The sequence below is a fragment of the Rhea americana genome, unplaced genomic scaffold (genome assembly GCF_003343005.1).
Source record: "Rhea americana isolate MKP2758 unplaced genomic scaffold, rheAme1 scaffold_385, whole genome shotgun sequence".
NCBI lineage: Eukaryota > Metazoa > Chordata > Aves > Rheiformes > Rheidae > Rhea > Rhea americana.
In genome coordinates this window covers 54692-73472 of record NW_028186518.1, presented here as the reverse complement: position 1 = coordinate 73472, position 18781 = coordinate 54692, and the positions used below count along the sequence as shown (strand labels likewise).

Genomic DNA, 18781 nt, shown 5'->3' with positions numbered 1-18781 from the left:
GCCGCTGGATCACGGAAGCCCCTCCGGGAAGGCTGGAGCGAGGTCTGCGCCGAGTCTGTGCCCAGGGAAAGCACAACTCACCGCCCGCTCCTTTGGCACAGAAAAGCCACGAGTGTCCGTTCCACCCCCACCCCCCAAAAAAAAGCAGCAGTTTATCCTGCTTTTTTTCCTTAGCAACTGAAAATCCGAAGGATGCAAAGAGCTGGAGGTGAGCCAACTACAGCAATCATCTCCAACTCAGCAGCTAGGGCAGCACCCTTCRCCTGCATCAACCGCACGCTCAGAGGGTCTCTGCCCTTCTCAGGCTACGGAAGACGAGTAGATGCGAAGCGAGGAAGACAACTCCCCTCCGAGCATCGATTTTTACCTCCCCGCAAAGTGTGGAAAGCAGGATAGGCAGCAACTTGAATCCTGCAGTTACTTCCCTAGATACCACCTGAGCAGAAAGCAAAGCCCCTTTGGTCAGGAAGCTTTAGGAGGTCGGTGTCCAGGAGAGGAGATGCGATTCCCCCGAGAAAGGGCCGCCTGCACAGGGGGGCCAAGCAGGTTTCATCCCAAGCCCTTCCCCACCGGTAGAAAGCGGCTTTTGCCCACCGCAGCGGGCAGCTCGCGTTAGGTTACAGCTATCAAACATAAAACAGCGCGGGAGAACTTGTTATCACCCTGAAACAGCACGGAAACCTTATCAGAGCTGGGAAGACCGACAGCTCCAGGGTCTCAACCAAAACCAGTYCTTGTTGGGGACGGCTTTCTAGCACCTCACGGGCAACGGCTCGCTCRCCCTCTCTACAGGCCTAGCTCAGCCACGACTCCTTCGCCGAGGCCACCAGCTGGTCAGAACAGCCCCAGGTCGGAGCAATAAACCCCACCGCTAGCGAAGGAGGGCGGAAATCCCGCTCCCAGCAGGAGCCTGGTGGCATTCACCTGCAGGGCTTTCCTCCAAGGCTGCCGGGTTTCCCTCAAGCCCTCCGCTTGGGTATTTGGACTTTCYACCCAAACACGTCTCAGTTCCCAAGCAAGGGTTGTTTTCCAGGCAGAGAAACCAGAAGTCCACAGACCCCRCCAGCCCAAACCCCTCTCCCTCGTGCTGCCCCCAGAGAAGCAAGCGCGGTGCTACACGTTAAAAACGACACACAAAATGGTTACTCTATCAATGTTTTAATTGACTTAAGCAGAAGGAGCAGTTGCCATAGCAATGGACTGTCAGTCCCAATTTGTACAAAACCCGAGTTAAAAAAGCACCATTAAAAAAAAGAGAAAAAAATCCATATTTATGAAAATTAAAAGGTACAAAAGTAACTCCACCTTGAGCTCTGCCAGCTCAAACTCTTCCTGCTTCCTGGAATTTCTTGAACAGAAGTTCGTCTGCCCGCAGGGCGAAGGTCAGGGCCCGTTTTTGGTAGTACTTGGAGTCGAGCGCCAGATTGTCGATCACGTCCGCCAGGAGATGGGCCCTCTCCACGGAGCTGCCYGGGGCGTCGTAGCCCAGGGCGGTGAAATGCACGTGCAGGTGGTAGTAGGAGGGCTGGTAATGCAGGTAGATTCGCAGCTGGGATCCGGCCACACCGAAGCGCTTTGCTATGGCTCCCTGAGGAGAAAAACAGGTCAGGAACAGCAGCACGCAGCAAAGGCACGGGACGACTGGGGACGGGCAGCCTGGACGGCAGCGCATGGGGAGCAAGACCCCAGAGGGATCAAAGGAAGAGCCCCCAGGCTGCTTAAAAGGTGGAGAGAAGCGAGGCGCCGCTAGGCTGGAAGGTGCAAAAGCACCCCAGACAAAAATGCCGTAGCCAGACACGCCTGCGAGGGAGGAAGGTAGCATGCGAGCGGCAGAAAGYGATCGTCCCGCTGGAATTTAGCCGGAACAACAGGCTCCAGGTGACACTGGGGTCAAGAGCTTCCACTGAACTTGGCAACTCCTTCTCCAACACAGACAGGTTCCTTCCCAAACTCCTGCCGGAGGCGGCCGATCCCGCAGGGCAGCCGCTCTCCGGCCGTCCCCSTGTCCGAGGGGTTAAGCCGGAGGTCACCTGCGTGCGCTCTCCTTYGCACCCCTCCTTGCCGGCTGCTGCACGGATCCCGGCCCAGCAGCCCCTCGCCGCTCGGACGGGGCTCTGCCAGCAGAGCGGGGGCCCGTGCCCAGCGCCGGGCAGCGCCTCCTGAGGCGGCCCTCCGCCCGGCCCCCCGTCTCCGYGACGGGACGTGCTCTCCACGCTCGCTGTTTTCCATTCCACTCTTATCTCTTCGGCTCACTCGGCAAGTTACAGGATCCCGTTACCAGCAGTGTAATTAAAGCTATAAACAGCAGCAGCGCGCTCCGCCACGCGGGCTTGCTTTGCCGCTCAGCACACCGCAGTCCCCTGACTAATCTCTTTAATTAATCTCTGCTTTCCCCGGCGCAATTACTTTCCAAATTTCTAACGCGAGGAAGGGAAAGAGAAACTCCATCGTGCTTTGATCTACGCTCCCCGTTACCAAGCACACAGGGCTGCAACAGCTCGTCGGCCAAAGAAAGCGATTAGGTTAGAAAGTGAGTTATTAACGTGGAGCGGGGGCCAACGGGGCTCAACTCCTGGAGCTCGTCGCAAACAGAGCAACATCGAGGACCGGTGAAAGGCCTCCTGCCACCCTCCCGAGTGCTGCAAAAGCACCCAACGAGGGAACTGTCCGTGGCAGAGAGCGCCCGACCGCCTCCTCTCCGCACCGCTGCCACGCTGTCCTCTCTAAAGCCATGAATTTTGGATCCGCAGCGGCGGTGCCGAAACACAGCTGCTGGCACTGGAGCTGCATGCCGGCGCTTTAAGCTGTGGCAGTTTTAATAGCTGCCAGGCTGAAAAGGAGAGAGAGGTCCTTGGAACGGCCTGGGCCGAGGATCGTTCCTGCCTTGCTTTGGGAAAAGAGGTGAGGAGCTTGTTGGCTGCGGCAAGAAATCCCGGCTCCAAGGCAGACAGTGTTCAGACACCGCTCCCAGCCTGGCTGCGAAAGGAAGAGGGTGTTTTCTTCTTAAAGAAGTGCAAGATTCTTCTGCAAAGAGATGGGTAATCTCAGTTACATCCATCACCTCTACCAGCCTGTGCCAGAAAGAYGTTTCCTTCTCCTGGAACAAGCCACAGTGACGTGCGAGCCCGGAGGCAGAACACAGGAGGCCAAATGCAGCCCCAAAAAGCTGCTCGTCTCCCGCGGGCCCGGGGAGGGCTCTGCCCAGGTCGTCCAGGCCGCGCTGGCACCTGAGCTACTGCTCTCCACAGCCAGCCATTTGCGTGCCACAGCCTGTCCTGCACCCAAATGAGCCAGATCTGGGCTTTTTTGTGTGTGTGGGGGGGGGGGATTTGCTCTTTGGAGTCACCTCCTACCTCCAGACAAGCAAAAGAGTAGGGGGAGCTTAAAGGAAAAGCAGCTAGGGCGGAAGAGAGAACACGCACCAAGCTGTAGAGAACTTCAGCCATGCCATTAGCACTCAGCACTTTGTGGTCAGGCAGGAACAGACGCCCTGAGGGCTGCAGGAGGGAAGGAGAAACCACTGGGGTCTCCAGGAAGAGATGCCTGAGGCAGCAGTGCAGCCAGGCCACGTAGACGTCGCCGGGAGGGGTTCACCGTCGAGACAGACCCTTGGGAGGTGAAGGCAGAGGGCGTCTTCCGCCTGGCAGGCTCTGCTCTGGTCTCAGGAACATAAAGAGGCAAGGGAGGCATTCACACCTCCCCCTCTGCGTCCCAGGAGAGGGGATAAATCGAGGAGGAGAGGAAACCAGAAAATGCTTCCCATGGCCCTGTGGAGACTTGCTGCTTTCCTAGGCACCGAGCCCTGGTTAGTGCCTGGAGCAGTTCAAGACACTGTTGTAATGTATCCGGCCTCAAGGGCATAAGAGTCAGAGCGATGGGCAGGATTTAAAGCGCCCTCTTTTCACTACAGTGCTCTGCTCACCCTCTCTCAGCGCTTCCCAGAGCGGCGCACGGGTCTTGCGCCGGGCACCAAATCGCAGCCGGGCGAGAGCACGCAGCAGCAGCGAAGCGGCTGTGCTGCCCAGCTCACGGGAGCGCGCACGCCCCCCCCGCCCTCCCTCCTCCGCACTGCCCAGAGCGGACTGCGAGCGCTTCTTCGCAAGGGCCACTCTCGCCCCGCTGGCGGGGAACGACAGCGGCGCGAACGGTGGCCCTGGGCTGGCGAGGCCGGGCTCTCCCCGGCCGGGGCGCAGCTCACGCGGGAGCCTCAGCAACCTTGCACTCACCTTGCCTTCTTCCAAGATGTTCTTCAGCAGAGGCAGGTGCTCAGCAGTGAGGTCTCGAAGCGATTTTATCTCCCGGCGGTGAACGAGGGCTATCAAATAGAGGTCATCCAGCTGCAGAGAGACAGAGGACACCAAAAGAGCCGATAAGAGAAAGAGCAGGAGGGGGCACAAAGCTTAGGGCCCGACACACGAGCTAGAGCTTTCTAGACCATGTTACAACACACAGACACACGYGTGCTCGCTACCTGCCAACCTGTTAACTGGCACCTGGACTGGGTTGACCTGCAGCACTGCGTGCATTCACCCACATATTCAGTGTCTTTTGGGGAATTTTTCCTGACAAATCAGGTTTTTCAGGTATTTAACTGACTCGGAGCATCACTAATAAACAGATGACGACAACTTCACCCCCAGCCAATAAACAATGTGACCACAAATATTTCCTTAGCTCTCCAGGTAAATCAGTCAACCCTTCTGTGCTATAAACACAGCCTCCATCGTCACCAGGTTTTATTTTAGTGCTCCAAAATTAATACAATCATAGGAAGTTTCCTCTGTCCTTTATTTCCAGTATATTTCAGACTTAAAAGCTAAACCACCTTTCACAGAAATACAGTGCACATTTATAACATCATCGCCTTCAAAAGTTYCCGATCAGGACTAGCAACATCCACATGAGGCAGAAAAAGCATCAGCACCTGCCACGTTGCACAGGGGAAACTGAGGCACGGATCAGCAGAATGCAGAACGAGTTGGTAGCCAGGCAGGAAGAGCTGCTAGTTCTGAGCACGGTCTTTCTGCAAAAGCAAGCGGTTTAYCTCCACGCGCAGGTGCTCGGACGAGGATTTACAACAAACTCCAGAGGCCAAAACTGAAACTGTAGACTTCCAAATGAAAAGGTTCCTATACTTCCGCTCTGGCATTACAAGTATTAGACCACTTTCCTGTCATTCCAGTTCTATAAATAACTGCTTAAGACCTCAGCCTTCACCTGACACCACCAAAGCAGTGAGACAGAGCCATTCAGCAGCTCTTCAGCCAGACCTCTGGCATATCCGGAAGCGCCTTCCAAATTAAATGTTTGAGGAAACACATGGGCATGGATCACTGTATGTTTCAAAAAGAAAAAAGAAAAGAAAAAAGAAAGAAACAAGCACTAAACCAAGTCATTTTGTGGCACTACTACACCGAAAGTAAGAAACACAGAGGTGAGGTCCCTCTTACAGGGATCTTAATGTCCAGAGAGCCAGAAACACCCACGAGGATGTGGGAGAGGCACGCTAACAGGCATACTGCTATGGACAAAGATGCTGTGCWGCAAAACCTGCAGTGACGGTTCAGTTGCACCCGAACCTACCTATACTCTTCATGTATTATGCCATATCCCAGCAAGCGATTACTTAAGACTACATCTCCGAAACCGAATCCTCCTGGTGCGCAAGCAATCCTGCTGCATCTGAATCCCTGTCTCCATCAGTTCACTCAGTGGCTCTCTAACAAAACGCTCACTGCAAAACAAAGTGTTTGGATAACCAAGAGCCAGCGCCTCTTTTCAAGGCTATAAGAAATCCATCTGGCTATTCTAAAACAGATGTTTTTCTCCCAGAGTTGCTCTCCAGACCTTGTTTTGGGACTGTCAAAACACGATGCTTTTATTTATGTCCAACAAGCCAAGTGATTCTCATAGCCTCTTTTGCTTCTTCCCAGAGCAGCCTGCGCGTAGCTCCAGAAAAAGACGGTGTATCGCTTTGTCTTGTTCAAATCAGAGCTGGCCTGCAACAGAAAAGCAAACAGCTCYTCTCCTTAGAACAACATCTGTAGGTCGCTGTTTGAAATAAATAAGCCTGTTGCTAAAAAGGCCCTCGATGATGTAATGTAAGACATCATTTCAGGCAACGCCTCGGGGCTCCTGTGGGCTTGAGAAAAGAAGAGCTAGAGCGATCTCAAACCGGCCTTCCAGCCGCATGTTTAACGAGAACTTTATTCCTCTGCACAGCCCAAGTGGTCAAATCGCCACTGCGGACGTTTTTAGGTATCAGCTTACTAATGTCAAGCGTAGCCTGCTGACCCTGGCCAGCCGCCCGCTAGCCCAAAGCTCARCGGTGGAGAGTGATGACTGCAGGCACTCCCTGCCACGAGTTGGACGCTGGGGCTCTCCCGYGCGGCCAAGCCAAACCTCCCCCTTCACCTGACGCCAGCGGGCAGGAGCGCAACGGGCAGGGTGGCTGCAGCGCAGTTCGCCGGCCGGACTCGGCCGAGCCGCTGGGCAAGGCTGGCCCTGCGGACGCRGGCCAAATCGCAGCAGGCAAACAACTCCCAGACATCACATCAGAGTAAATACCAAAGAAAAATGACACATAAGAAAACAAAAAGTAAAATCCAAGAAAAAAAATACAACTCAAACCAGCATCAAGGGCTGACAGGCTGAGTAGCAGCAGCCATTTCAGCTCCCAGAACATCAAGGTCGCCAGCAAGTGGAAAGACTTCAAAACAGAAAGAAATCTTCCTCCCATCCACCTGACTGCAATAATTACAGGTGAATACGCAGCATTTGCRGGCAAAGAGCTAAGCTGGGGTAACGCGGTGCTATTGAACAGACTTCTAAGCCTTCGCTCCAGGGAAGTTGGGAAAATCCTGCTGGGAGCCCTACCTAGCACCGTAATTTAATTTAGTGGCCTGCGGCTCCAGGATGCCACCCGCAGAGCGTGCGGATCAGATGAATCGAAATCAGAATATCCAAGTGCTTTGAAGAGCAGCTGCTGTGATGAGATCTGTTCTGACAGGTCCCAAGTTAATCTAATACATTAGGACCGGAGACACGTCGGACTCGAACGCGTTGCGTCTTTCAGGATGTAATTCACTTACACCAACATCCAGCTTGAAAGACATTCCCTCTTTCCTGAGCATGCATCCAACTTTCTGCAAGGCAGGAGAGACCAATCCTGGTCTTTCTTAGGACAACCTCATGCTGAACAGGAGCCGTGCGTGTACCCTGCTCAACACAGAAGACCACACTGCACACAAAAGCCTGTTATGAGAGCTCAGATAACACTTCTCTGATTCCATCGCTTCCCTTTCATAAGGGACCTCTCTCTTCCAGCAGCATTTTGTATACTGCTAGCAGCAAGCTCAGCAATCTACCAGGCCTTTTACATTTCTAAGCTGCCTTCAAACACGGTATTTTGCACCAGGCTGTGAACATCAGTGACATCAAGCCTCATTTATGTGGTGGGATGTGGCTAGAGGATGGAAGGAACTGATGCTCACCAGAAGTCCTCAAGCTACTGGGTTCAGCTCTCACTCAGAGCTGCTCAGGGCCAAGGAGGAATTTCTTGGCCCAAAGACAGAAGTCAGCACCCTTTGCTGGGAYATTCACTTGTCTTCCTGGGAAAGAGACAGGCAGTGCAAAGGGCTGCTCGGAGGATCATACATCCTAAAGGCTGCAGACGCAGAAAATAAAGTCCGAAGCACTTTGCTGGTGTAATAAATTACTAAGAGACAATCCAGTAGTCTAGTCCTGTTTTTAAAGCTCAGAAAGTGTCCAGCAACTGGCAACTCCCAGAAGTGCCCATCACCGAGAAGAAAGTATCTGAGCGTAAGAGCCCTGAGCTCCGAAACACTTTGTCATTGCTCCTGCAGAGCCTGAAATAGTGGAGGCTTAAAGGCGTGCTCTGCCCCAGCGGCGACTGCCCTCTTGTTCCACAGAGGGCGAGGGCACGGCGAGACAGAGCAGCCTTCGCAGATGGCAGCCTGCGAGGAGCAAACCAAGACGGCGCTGTTTGGTCTGCAAAGCAGCAGCAGGACAGAGAAACATCCCGTGAAGACAAATGCCACCACCYAGGCGCTCCTCAACCGTACTAGCTCCGAGGCATGGATACAGCAAGTCCCTAGAAAAAACCTGAAGCAGAGTTTCTAGCCCATCTGTCTCCAGGACAGATCAGAGTCACAATATTCAGTTCCAGAGGCTTTGCTCAGAGCAAGGGAGCAGAAGGCCAGTTGTAAGCAACACACTGCATCTTTTAGGAGTGCTAAATATTGCTATTGCCACCCACACAGAAGGCAGACAGAAGCCCTGAAATTAAAGGCACGAAAGCAGGCACAACAGTAAGCACGRCTGCAAGCTTACAGTAGATCACCTGCTTTGCAAAAACTCCCCGCGCACAAGCTCTCACCTTCTGGTGAAGCAGCAGTAATTTGAGGTAGTTTTCTCTACACACATTGGCAGGGGATTTCTGGAGAAGCTGGTGGGGGGGGGGAATTCACCGTATATCTAGACTACCCTCTGCAGCAACTTACTCTCATGTCCTCACCTAACCTTTCACCCACGGCTGTGCCGTGAACAATTCGGCAGCAGATGAGAAATAGGTTCCTCTGACTCCTCATCTGCCTTTGGCACGCACTCAGCAAGAGAAACACAAAATTGTGCTGGGCTAACGGCTCACAAGTGGGGCTTATTTTTAGCTCCCGACTGCAGATTTTCATCGAACGGTAGCTTTCCCTCACTGCCACCCACAGAAGCTTTCTGAGGATGAGAAACATGAAGGGGACGTTTTTGGCTCCACTGGCAACTCTGGGTATTTCATCTCCATGGGCGCCCGGCAGACCTTGATGTCTTCAGACCACAGAAGTACCGCATGAATCTGAGTCAGAGTCGAAGGAAATAACGAGCCACTCGATTCAAGATTACAGCCTGGGCTAAAACCTCTGAATTTCAACAAGTGACCACTCCAGTGAGGAGTTAAGCAGCTGTTCATCAGCTAACAGCCATCTTTTTAATACCATGCAGAGGAGAGTTAATAGAAGCAACCAAAAAAAAAACACATCTGTCTGATTTATGTCTAAAGTTTAGGCTTACAAAGTCCAACACAAAATCATAAAGAGCAAATATACCATTGGATTTGGTGTATTTCAAAGTTCAAAGATATTACAAGAACATTTAGGCTAATGCAGGAAAGAAACTGAAGCTGTTAGCATCAGTCACTGAACAAGTGAGAAGAGCCTATCTGTTTTGCAGTGTCCATAATTTGCATGTGATAAGAAGACCTGAATCACTGGCAAATCATTATTTAACTGGCAAATCATTACTTAATAGCAATGTGAACAGGAAGGATACATTCCCCTACTAAAATTTGCATCCATGTGCTATTAACAGGAAGTGACCATTTCTCCCGCATTACCTTTAAACAAGCAGTATCCCTTCAGACATGGTAAAGAGTAACAAACAAACCTGGTTTTGATTCCACTTAAAGTCTGGAACTAGAACAAAGCCATTGCAAGGATCTGGGTTTTCATGGATTATTCGATCAGCCTCTGCTTTCTTCTCCAGGATATTATAGACCCACTGAAAAAGAAATGYGATTTATAAGCCAGCAGAGAAATATATTCAGGCACATTTAGCCCAAGCTCATGGATTAATGCCTATTGACTACAAGTAAAATATTTTTWAAAAACTTAAGTTGGCCATAATTTCCTGGCCAATAATATGTAGTTAATTAAACATAAAGCCCTCAAACATACACCAGAGGCTTGTGAGCACCTTAAGTGAAAAATACCCTCCTGACCCCACTGCATGGCACTGCAACACTGGCTTGCTGAATTAKGCAGGGATTTTTGTTTTCCTCTCAAGCATTAAGAATTGGCTACAGCTGGAGATGAGGTATTGAACAGAAATGGTTTAGTCCACTATAGAACCTGTTATATTTGCATTTAATAGGATTTGGAAGTAATTCTCCTTGACAGGGTCTAACTACACTCCAAACAGATTTGGCTGCTTTAGAAGCCATACACTGAGTCTGCAGAAGGAACTAGATCAGATCTGCAAGTGCACAGCACTGAGTCTCTTATCCCAGGCCTTACCACTCTAGAAATTCTTATTAAACAAAAAACCATACACGGAACTTACTGCCTGTTATTCGGACAGCCCATATTCTTTTATGGCCCAAAAAGGCTTTAACTGGTTTTAAGCAAGCCTGATTGCAGCCTCATAGGCCAACTCAGMTGGCTATTGCATTTGCAGGGCTGAACCCCTGCCGAGGGCTAAGACCTCTGGTCAACACTTCGACCTCTGGTCAACACTTCATGCTGCAGCCTTTCCCATTAACACAACTGTCCGCGATGCCACCTCTATAAGCTCGTCCTGYGGGTTTGGCCAGATTACCCTCTGATGGTCTTGCTTGTCATCAACAAAGCTCTAAAAACAAGCCAGGTCCATTGCTCATCATAGCATTAAGCAAGCTCACACAGTGAGAGTTTTCTCTGGAAAACAGTGAAAAGCACAAAGGAAACTCCCTRGTGCCTTGAGGCCTCGCTGCAGAAGGCCACAGTGTGACTCAGTATCTACAACAAAATAAGTAGTCAAGCGTTCAAACCTTGCTGATTTAACCCYAGCAAGCCAAGAGCAGAGCCCGGTGCTGACCAAGGAGCCTTCATCGCTCCCCCCTGGAGCAGTCCCGGGAGGCAGGGCCACACATGGATGCCTCCACCTTTGGGAAGGCGGCCGCAGCCTGCTCCAAGCACCGAAACCTCGAAGGGCAGCAACTTTCCTCCTCCTCCACCAGCTCTGATACACTGGCAGTGAACAGGTACAAGCATTCAGACACATCAGCCACAACGAGCTCTTCCCCAGCCAAGAAACAGACAGCAGGAGACAGCGCTCTGCCTCCTGTCRACACGGCAAGCAATGCCGCTTGCGGAGCAAGCCAGCCACTTCAGGCCCCAGTGAGACACTCAGGGTTGGAAGTCAACTCTTCCGGGGCGCAGCAGACTCCTCTCACTGCTCTGCTCAGAGCTCTGTGCCTGTTTACATCTTTTACCTCCCATGTTGTGCTGAAACCTTTACAATTCCTACTGGAAAGGAAACTCGGATGATTTTCCATTCAAAAAAAAGGCAGTGGCAGATTGCTTGGGAGCCGGCGGCTGGATACAGCTCCTGCTGTTGGCAGCTAGTGTCCTGTGGGTGAATATAAAAGGCCTGTGCTTCCCCAAGCAACGTATTTCACTTGGTTTCCTAACTGATTAGAAAACAGCTCACCTTTCTTCCTTTATATTTAAAGCTTCAAAATCCAGATTGCCTGTAATTCTTGCTCTCATTATTCTCCTGCATTCCTCAGCCAGGGGAGCCACCCTCGGCAACTCCAGCTGGGTTAGCCAGAGAAGAGCAGGAAGAGGGACCTCAGATCTCAGAGATACCTCTTGCTGGAGCACAACCGTCAAAGCAAAGCATCGTCCGCAGATGATGCAACTTTCTGCTAGGAAATGGGAAAGAACAGGGATAGGTGGCAGGGTAAGAGTAGTAGAAAGCACCTTTTCTCTAGAGAACAGCTTTTCCTTGCTGCAAACCTGAGCTTAAGCACCCTTCCTTACATTTCTGAAATGCATTTTTACAGTTCTGGATTAAGCTACCTATTCTATTGGACAGGGTTAAAAGTCATCCCTGAGACAGCTCCTCAAACAAAGAGGAGCACACACTGCTGTCTAGGAACACCAGCTCCTAGTAAYAAGCCCCCCACCAGCTCTACACAGTGCCTCGCCAAATATAAAGGTCCTGTTTTACAGAAATAGCTACAACCTGCTCTTCTAAATGCAAACAGTCCTGGGGTCTTATGTAATGCTTCTRACCTCACCTTGGGGTCTTACTGAAGACTTGCAACATCAACCAGCTCTCGAGAAGATAAGACAAGGTGGAAGAACTGGCTGGGGTTTGAAGGCTTACTTAACTTGTTTTGAAACGCAAGCTTTCCTCCCAGTTAATCTCTGAAAATTTAAAGTCTTAACTGAGAGAATTAGTTTGCAAGAAAACCCGCTGTTGTCTTAAGGACAAGGACAAAAGGCTAAGCCAAATGTAACACTGATCACAGTCATGCTTATCTTCCCACCAAGCTTAGGTGTGAGGCATCTCTGTTATTCTAAGCAGGTAATAACACGGAAGAACCAAACCACTACCAATCTACCAGCAGCACACACACCAGGCAAACTGGGTCAGTGGATGGTGTGCACACAGTCAAGACAAAAGAAAATCCTTTGGGGGAACTTTATCAGGAGTTAAATTAATCTAATCAAAACTTAATATCATTGTGAAATGACCTGGATATATCCTTAGGGACAAACAAACCTCTCCTCCCTTGATCCTTTTTCTTTTTTTTTCTTTTTTTTTCTCCTTAAATTTCTTTTCTCCCTAGCAACATCTTACATTAGATTAGATTCTCAAAGAGATTTTGGAAGGCATGGAACAAAATCGCTGTGCTCTGTGACCCTAGAAGAAAAGCAGGGCAGGAAGCTTAGCAGGAAATAAAAGTTGGCCTTTTACTTCCTTATGCCTCCTCTTTCCAGCAGTGCCAAGCTCTCAGCACCCTAGTAAGCCCACTAATCAGATGAGCTAAATTTTAAACTAGTGTTGCCTCATATGATCAGCAGGTGATCGGCTGGGAGCGCTGGCCGATGCCAGTACCAACCCGGGGAGGACAACACACATCCAGAGCCTGACACCACAATGAAACTATTGTGCTGAAGTCATCCATATTTTGAACTCACATCTCATCCCAGCAGCAAACAGAGGCTCCTCTGTAACCCTCCCACGCTTCTGTTGCCCTTCACATTTCTTCTTCCTCCTCTAGTGGAAACCAGCCGGACAAAGACAAGAAACTCCCTTATCAGACCCCAGAGCTCAAGGCCTGATCACCAGACTGTGCCGGCCAAGATCTCTCAGCTCAGCTGAGACAGACTCTCCTGACGGCCAGTGGGAACGCGCTTCCACATCTGTGCGGTGCAGAAATCCGCCCGCAAGCGTTCGGTGAACAGGCACAGAGGCCTCACTCTAGCAACTTCTGAAGGCAGCTGCTAAAATAGGAAACCTAACAGCCTGCAGAGCAAAGACATGGAGAAAACATTTGCGCAGGTTGCTATCATTTTCTGGCACAAACACACTCTTGTCTTCCTCCAGCTAATAAATGCTTCCTGCAAGTTATTGGTGTTGCAGTCTGACTGCTGGCAGGAAAGCTGAAAGATGGAGCAAACAAAAGCAGGCAAATGAGGAGTAATTGAGCATATGCTGCAGCTAGCAAGGTGCCTTCCAGTACTAGATGCAAGAAGCAAGACTCACGTTCATCTGCAAGCGATTAGAAACCAGACATCACATCCCCAAAGCCTGTTAACCATTCTGCCGCTATTTAAGGCAACARGAGAGAGGTCTGTGGGGAGGGAATGCTGTGGGTATTCCAAGATTTTTTTTTTCCTCCCTCTTCTTCTTTTGAGGAAAAAAAAGGAGGTTCTTTTTAATGGACAGCCTCCGGAGATCCTCACCTGCAGTCAGTTGCAGAGAGCACACGCTTCCCTCCTCAGCAAGCTGCAGAGGCAGCATCACAGAGGAGAGCGTGCAGAAGCCATTGGCTAGTTTTAAGAGCCATTCAGGTTGTGTCCTGGTTTCCATTTCACAGCAGTGGCTGTACAGATTAGAGGCACAAGCAAATCAGTTGCTTTTAATGCACTGAAAAAGCAAAAACCAATTACTCAGTAAGCCTGGCATTGCTGGAATTCATTTTATTCTCCCTTCTGCACAAGCTGGCAAGAATTGCTCCCTATAGACTAGAGACACATTCCTTCTCTCTCTAAAGAAGGATGAGAGGGATAGAGACAGCCTAAAAGGAGACCCAGCAGTGGACTCAAAACCTTCCTCTGCTGCAGTGACCACTTCATACTGAACTTCTCCCTGTGGAACAGCCTCTGTGCAAGTCAAAAGGGCAGAGCAGCTGTGCACAAAGCACTAACAGTAAGCTGTGATGCAGGAATCCACGGGCACTCTAGGTCTTCCCATTTCCGCCACACCCAGGAGACTCCTAAAAGCCTTGCAAATGGCACCCAGGGAGCCACCCTTGAAGACAAGGGGTCACACCCCAGCAGAGAGAGCCTCCAGAAAGCTTGAGAAAGGCAGCTTTGGACATATCCACAGCAGATATCATTTCTCTGTAAAAAGGCAGAAGTGCCACCTGCCACAGGGAGATAAAACGATGGGGACAGCAAGGGATTTTAAGGAAAAAAGTCCTGTTTTAGCAGTACTGAGTTTATCCCAAAGGTCAGATGTTTTCAAGAAAGCACAAGAGTTAAGTGGATGTTTCCAAAAGAACAGGTAGCAACTCCAAGGCATCACAACTCAATCACCCCACACAGTCTGCAGCTGATGATGTTTGAGAAACAGGCTGCCCAGAATGAAGAGAGGGTGAAGCACTGCCAAGCTGACAACGTACTAAAAGAGCAACCAACAGGGAGACAAGGGCAGAAAGGACTCTCAATTCATCTGTCTCCGATCTGGGCTTCTCAGGAGACATCTGATGGCCCAGCACATTAAAGAGGAAGACCAAAGACAGCCAGAGCCCTGCTTCTGTCCCTAAGGCTCCTGCAAATGTCAACTTTTGCAGAGCTTCTTGCCTTAAAGGCACATTTTCACTTCTGGTTTGTCTGGAGGAATGAAAGACTATCAAATATGCAAGGAATGCAATTGCACAAGGCCTCGAAAGGCTACTTGTGCTCCTATAGGTACAGCCTCTGGGATAGGCTGGGGACAGGGAAGAGCCAGGCTGTGTACACGAATACCAAAACCAAGGCTGCTAACAAAAACTCAAAAGTTGAGAGCTAAAATTTTCTCTCCCACGCTCTACTGCAACCGCCCAAATCCGTATCAATACTGGCACAACCGCAACCAGCTTTGTTTGTCAAAGGCAGGATCAAAGAAACTGAAAAGCCCAGTAGTGCACACACCACTGTCTGAAAGACTTCTCTATTTCCCTGGAAAGATGCAGGGTCCTGGATAACACAGGCAAACAGCAGTACCCGTACCTGGATGCTGAAGCTCTGGGACTGGATGAAGGGCAGCGTTATGTTCTTGTAATCCTCCCAGGTTTCTCGGATGAGGTGCACTTCTTGACGGAGATATTTCTGAAGGTGTTTCTCTGTGGCAGGATACACCACTGTGGTTTTTATCTCTACAAATAAAAACGTTTACAGAGTTATAATCAGAGATGAAATCTCCTTCAGTCCATGATAAGTCTGTTTTCCCTCCAATAAATGTTACACTAACACATTTCAAATGAGATACCATTAAAATAGCGGGAGGGGGGGTGGTGAGAACTGACATAAAAAGCAAACAAATACGTTACACACCAGAGCTCCTACTGCTCTTTAGAAGGAAATACTCATACAGCTACAGACCCGAAAAGCGATAAGCTGACACCATACTCAGAGCCTGTATTTCCAGTTTGGGTGGAATGGTATTCTGTGTAAGTATTTTTCTCACACTTGCTTTTCAGATGCGACAGCAACAACGGGGCAGAGCTGGGGTTTCCGAAGAAGAGTTTATGTGCAGTCAACAGCCAGGGTATAAACAGAGCGCAGCAACACCACCCTGGGCAGAGGTGTTTTCTCCTCATTCTGAAGCTAACCAGGCACTAACAAGCAAGTGCTCAGCTGCCTTCTGCAGCCACTGAAGCAGACATCCYGTGAGCCGCATACCTTACACGGCAGCGCAGTGCCAGGAGTTGGCCTGAGAAGCCGCCAGGCAAGGTGGCACCGGCACACCTGCCTTCCCCCAGGCATAGCACGAGGAAGCCAGCAGCAGGGCTGGCTGGCAAGGAGGGGGGAGAGCGGGCGCTGTGGGAAGTTGGGGACCCCACCCAGCAAATGTGGTGGGTGAACGTTGCCTTCAGGTGGAAGCGACCGCATGCTGCAGGCTGGGTACATCACGCTCACACCACAGCCCATCGCAGCGGAAGGCGACAGCAGGCATGCTGGCCAGCCCCRTGAATCTTTCAGAAAACCCCTGCATTGTCAACGCCTAAACACCCCACTAGTCTGCCTGCAGCACTAACCCCCACAGGGTTTGGGTCTCAGGGCAACACTCAGCCTAACCACTGAGGTTACATCTACGAGCTGGTGCTTTTTGCAGAGCAATTACCGAGATGTCAGCTGTTAACTCCGTAGTAGCGGGTAACTGCTAGTAATGAGCTAGGCGACAGGAACAGATCGCAGCAGTGCCAGGGAGATTTGACTCGTGACTCCAACAGCTGCTCTTCAGCTGGACACCAAGCATCTCTGCGTTGGATGCTCTCGACCGGGCCGCACTCCCAGAGCGGGAAGAGCCCTCTAACTTTCTCTTAAGTTTATTTGTTGAGGGTATGTGCGTGGAGCGGGGGAGGAATTGCCTCAAATAGACTAATCTGTATGGTTTTATCCAAGCTTACAGTTGTTAACTCCACTGTAACTATGACTTTCCAGGACAAAACAACGGAAGCCCTCCACTATTTCAGCCCTGGTGCAGAACGGGTGTGCGTAGCTTCGGTCGAGCTGCTTGAATTCCCACAAAGGGACGAAGGCCGTTAGAGCCGCTTTCTGATTGTAAATAGCCAGATTTGAAGGAGCTTGGCTCCCACTTCAGCTCTGCGATGATGCAACCCAACTTTGTAAGAGCCAAGACTGAATTGAACACAGCTTGGAGGCTCTTTCTTAGAACAGCCTGCTGTGCGAGAGCACTCAGGCTGCCTGCTTTAAGGACAGAAAGATTAGGCCAAGGTTTCTTCCATTCAGCTAACAAAGTGGAACGACAGCTGAACCAGAAAAAACAGACCAAGACAGCCTTTCCGAGGACAAACGGACAGCAGCGCAGATGGCAGCACCTAGAAGTGCACAGGTCTCGGTGCGTGGCTACATTATCTCGGTCACCTATTAGCAACGCTGTTTGGGTAGGGGTCTCCGTTACGGCCCAGCACCTCACCGACAACCCAGCCTCAAGGAGCAGAGCACCAGTGGGACAGCAGTGCCAGGACATCTTCCTCATCCATGAAAAGAGAAGGGAGATGGGATACAGGAGCACAGAAGTAACATGCAACACAACATGGAAACGATCACTCAACTCCTCTCAAAGCTTCTTTCAGCCGCCGAGTCAGGGACAGCTTTGCACTCCTCGTGAGCAGCCACATGATATCCAGGCCATCCTCTCTGCCCTGAAGGCAAATCTCTTGACTAGCCAATTCCCCATGCCAAACACGACGCACAGGAACAAAACCTCCTTGTGCATGGTGACTAGCAGCATTCATCTGGTACAAATCCCAACTTGCATCATCTCTGCCAGAGAGAGGAGACCCCGACGACTTCCCAGGGCACACCAACATGATAAGGGCTGGCACTGCTCCTTTGGAGGGCTCCCAGCCATAAGCACGCTCAGCTCTGAGTCCCTCTGAGTAAGGAAAGCAAGAGGTCAAGGACACACAAGCACATCCAGAGCAAACAACTGATTAATACAGCCAGGAAAAGGGCTTAGGGAAGAAAGGGTTGCAAGATTCAATTTGTCCCCCTGTTGCAATTGGCAAAAGAGCATTTAGCTATTTACTCTCTCTAACAAGACAAAAATAACTGCTGTTTACCTTGAGATTAAAACTTGACCAGGTACTTTCCAGGCCATTAAACAGGATGCAAGCATGCACCTGACGGACCCGAGAGCTTTGACCTTGGCAGCACTAAATGTGACCTGCAGCTGCAAACCGGTTGGAAAATATCCCTCTTTTGGCCAAGATGAGATCTGCGATACAGAACCTAACGTAACCCCAATGCGTTCCCAGCTAATGGAAAGATGCTGTAAAATGTACTGCAACTCTAAACAAATGCTGAACGGCAACCGCCTCCATCTGAACGAAGCGGGAGGAGTACCACCCGTGTGAACAGCTGCGGCACTGCTGATGCGAATCAGCTATCAGAGCTGGTCTCTCCTCTCCCTCATCTCCCCCCTTCCAGGTGGAATCACACCTCTGGGCTCGAGGCCACCTTGTGATTCTGATTTTCGTATCGAGACCTGTGCCTAAACTCAACATCCTTCGCACGTGGGAGACAACACAACCCGGGGCCCGACTCCCCGCTTGCGCCAAGGTCTAAGACGGCTTTGCCGCCGTTGTGAAGGCCGCTGGCTACACACCGCCAGCCAAACCATTCACTGCGGTACAGAACAGTTACACTTCACGCTTAGTATACTGTGTTCCCCTAACACTGACTTTAAATATCTATTTGTTCTTAAAGCCAGGACTTTTTTAAAGTTCTTTTTTTTTTTATTTTTCCTTTTTTTCCTTTAAGGTCAGCACTGCACAAGCTGGGAGACTCTGCTTTTTCATTTTGGGCCAAACCCAGCTTAATGAAATCCACAGGAAAATGCTGGTAACATGAAATATGAAAATGCAAACCACAAGGGCAGTCTGGTCCGATTCCCACCATACACATGTTCAAACAAGGTTGTTTTCCAGGACTCGATTAGCACTTCTAGCTGGATGATGTAATAGCAAAAGACGAGGCTGCAGCTCTTCCACTCCTTGCTTAAAAAGACATACACAAAGCACTGCAGGGGAAAAAAAAAAGCGGTAAGAAAATACCAAGTTCAGCCTTAGGCTGAAGTTTCCACAAATTCATTTCATACTCCAAGAAAAGGGAAGAGCAAAAAGTTCAGCGAAGCCCCCCACACCCTGGGGACAGTGACAGTTGCAACATATGCACCTGTGGTTTTTTTTTTCTTTTTTTTTTTTTTTAAC

The 18781-nt window shown here is 50.3% G+C and overlaps 1 protein-coding gene across 1 annotated transcript in view; it reads right to left on the bottom strand.

Moving 5' to 3' along the window:
* Positions 1-1142: 1142 nt before the first annotated feature.
* DCPS (decapping enzyme, scavenger) overlaps positions 1143-18781 on the bottom strand; it is a 31894-nt gene continuing 14255 nt past the window's right edge. Inside the window, exons 6-9 of the mRNA XM_085313427.1 lie at positions 15054-15199; positions 9454-9567; positions 4227-4337; positions 1143-1588 (exon numbers count right to left, since the gene is read on the bottom strand). Coding sequence (XP_085169553.1) covers positions 1322-1588; positions 4227-4337; positions 9454-9567; positions 15054-15199 — 638 coding nt within the window. The 3' untranslated portion in view covers positions 1143-1321. The remainder of the gene's footprint in view (positions 1589-4226; positions 4338-9453; positions 9568-15053; positions 15200-18781) is intronic.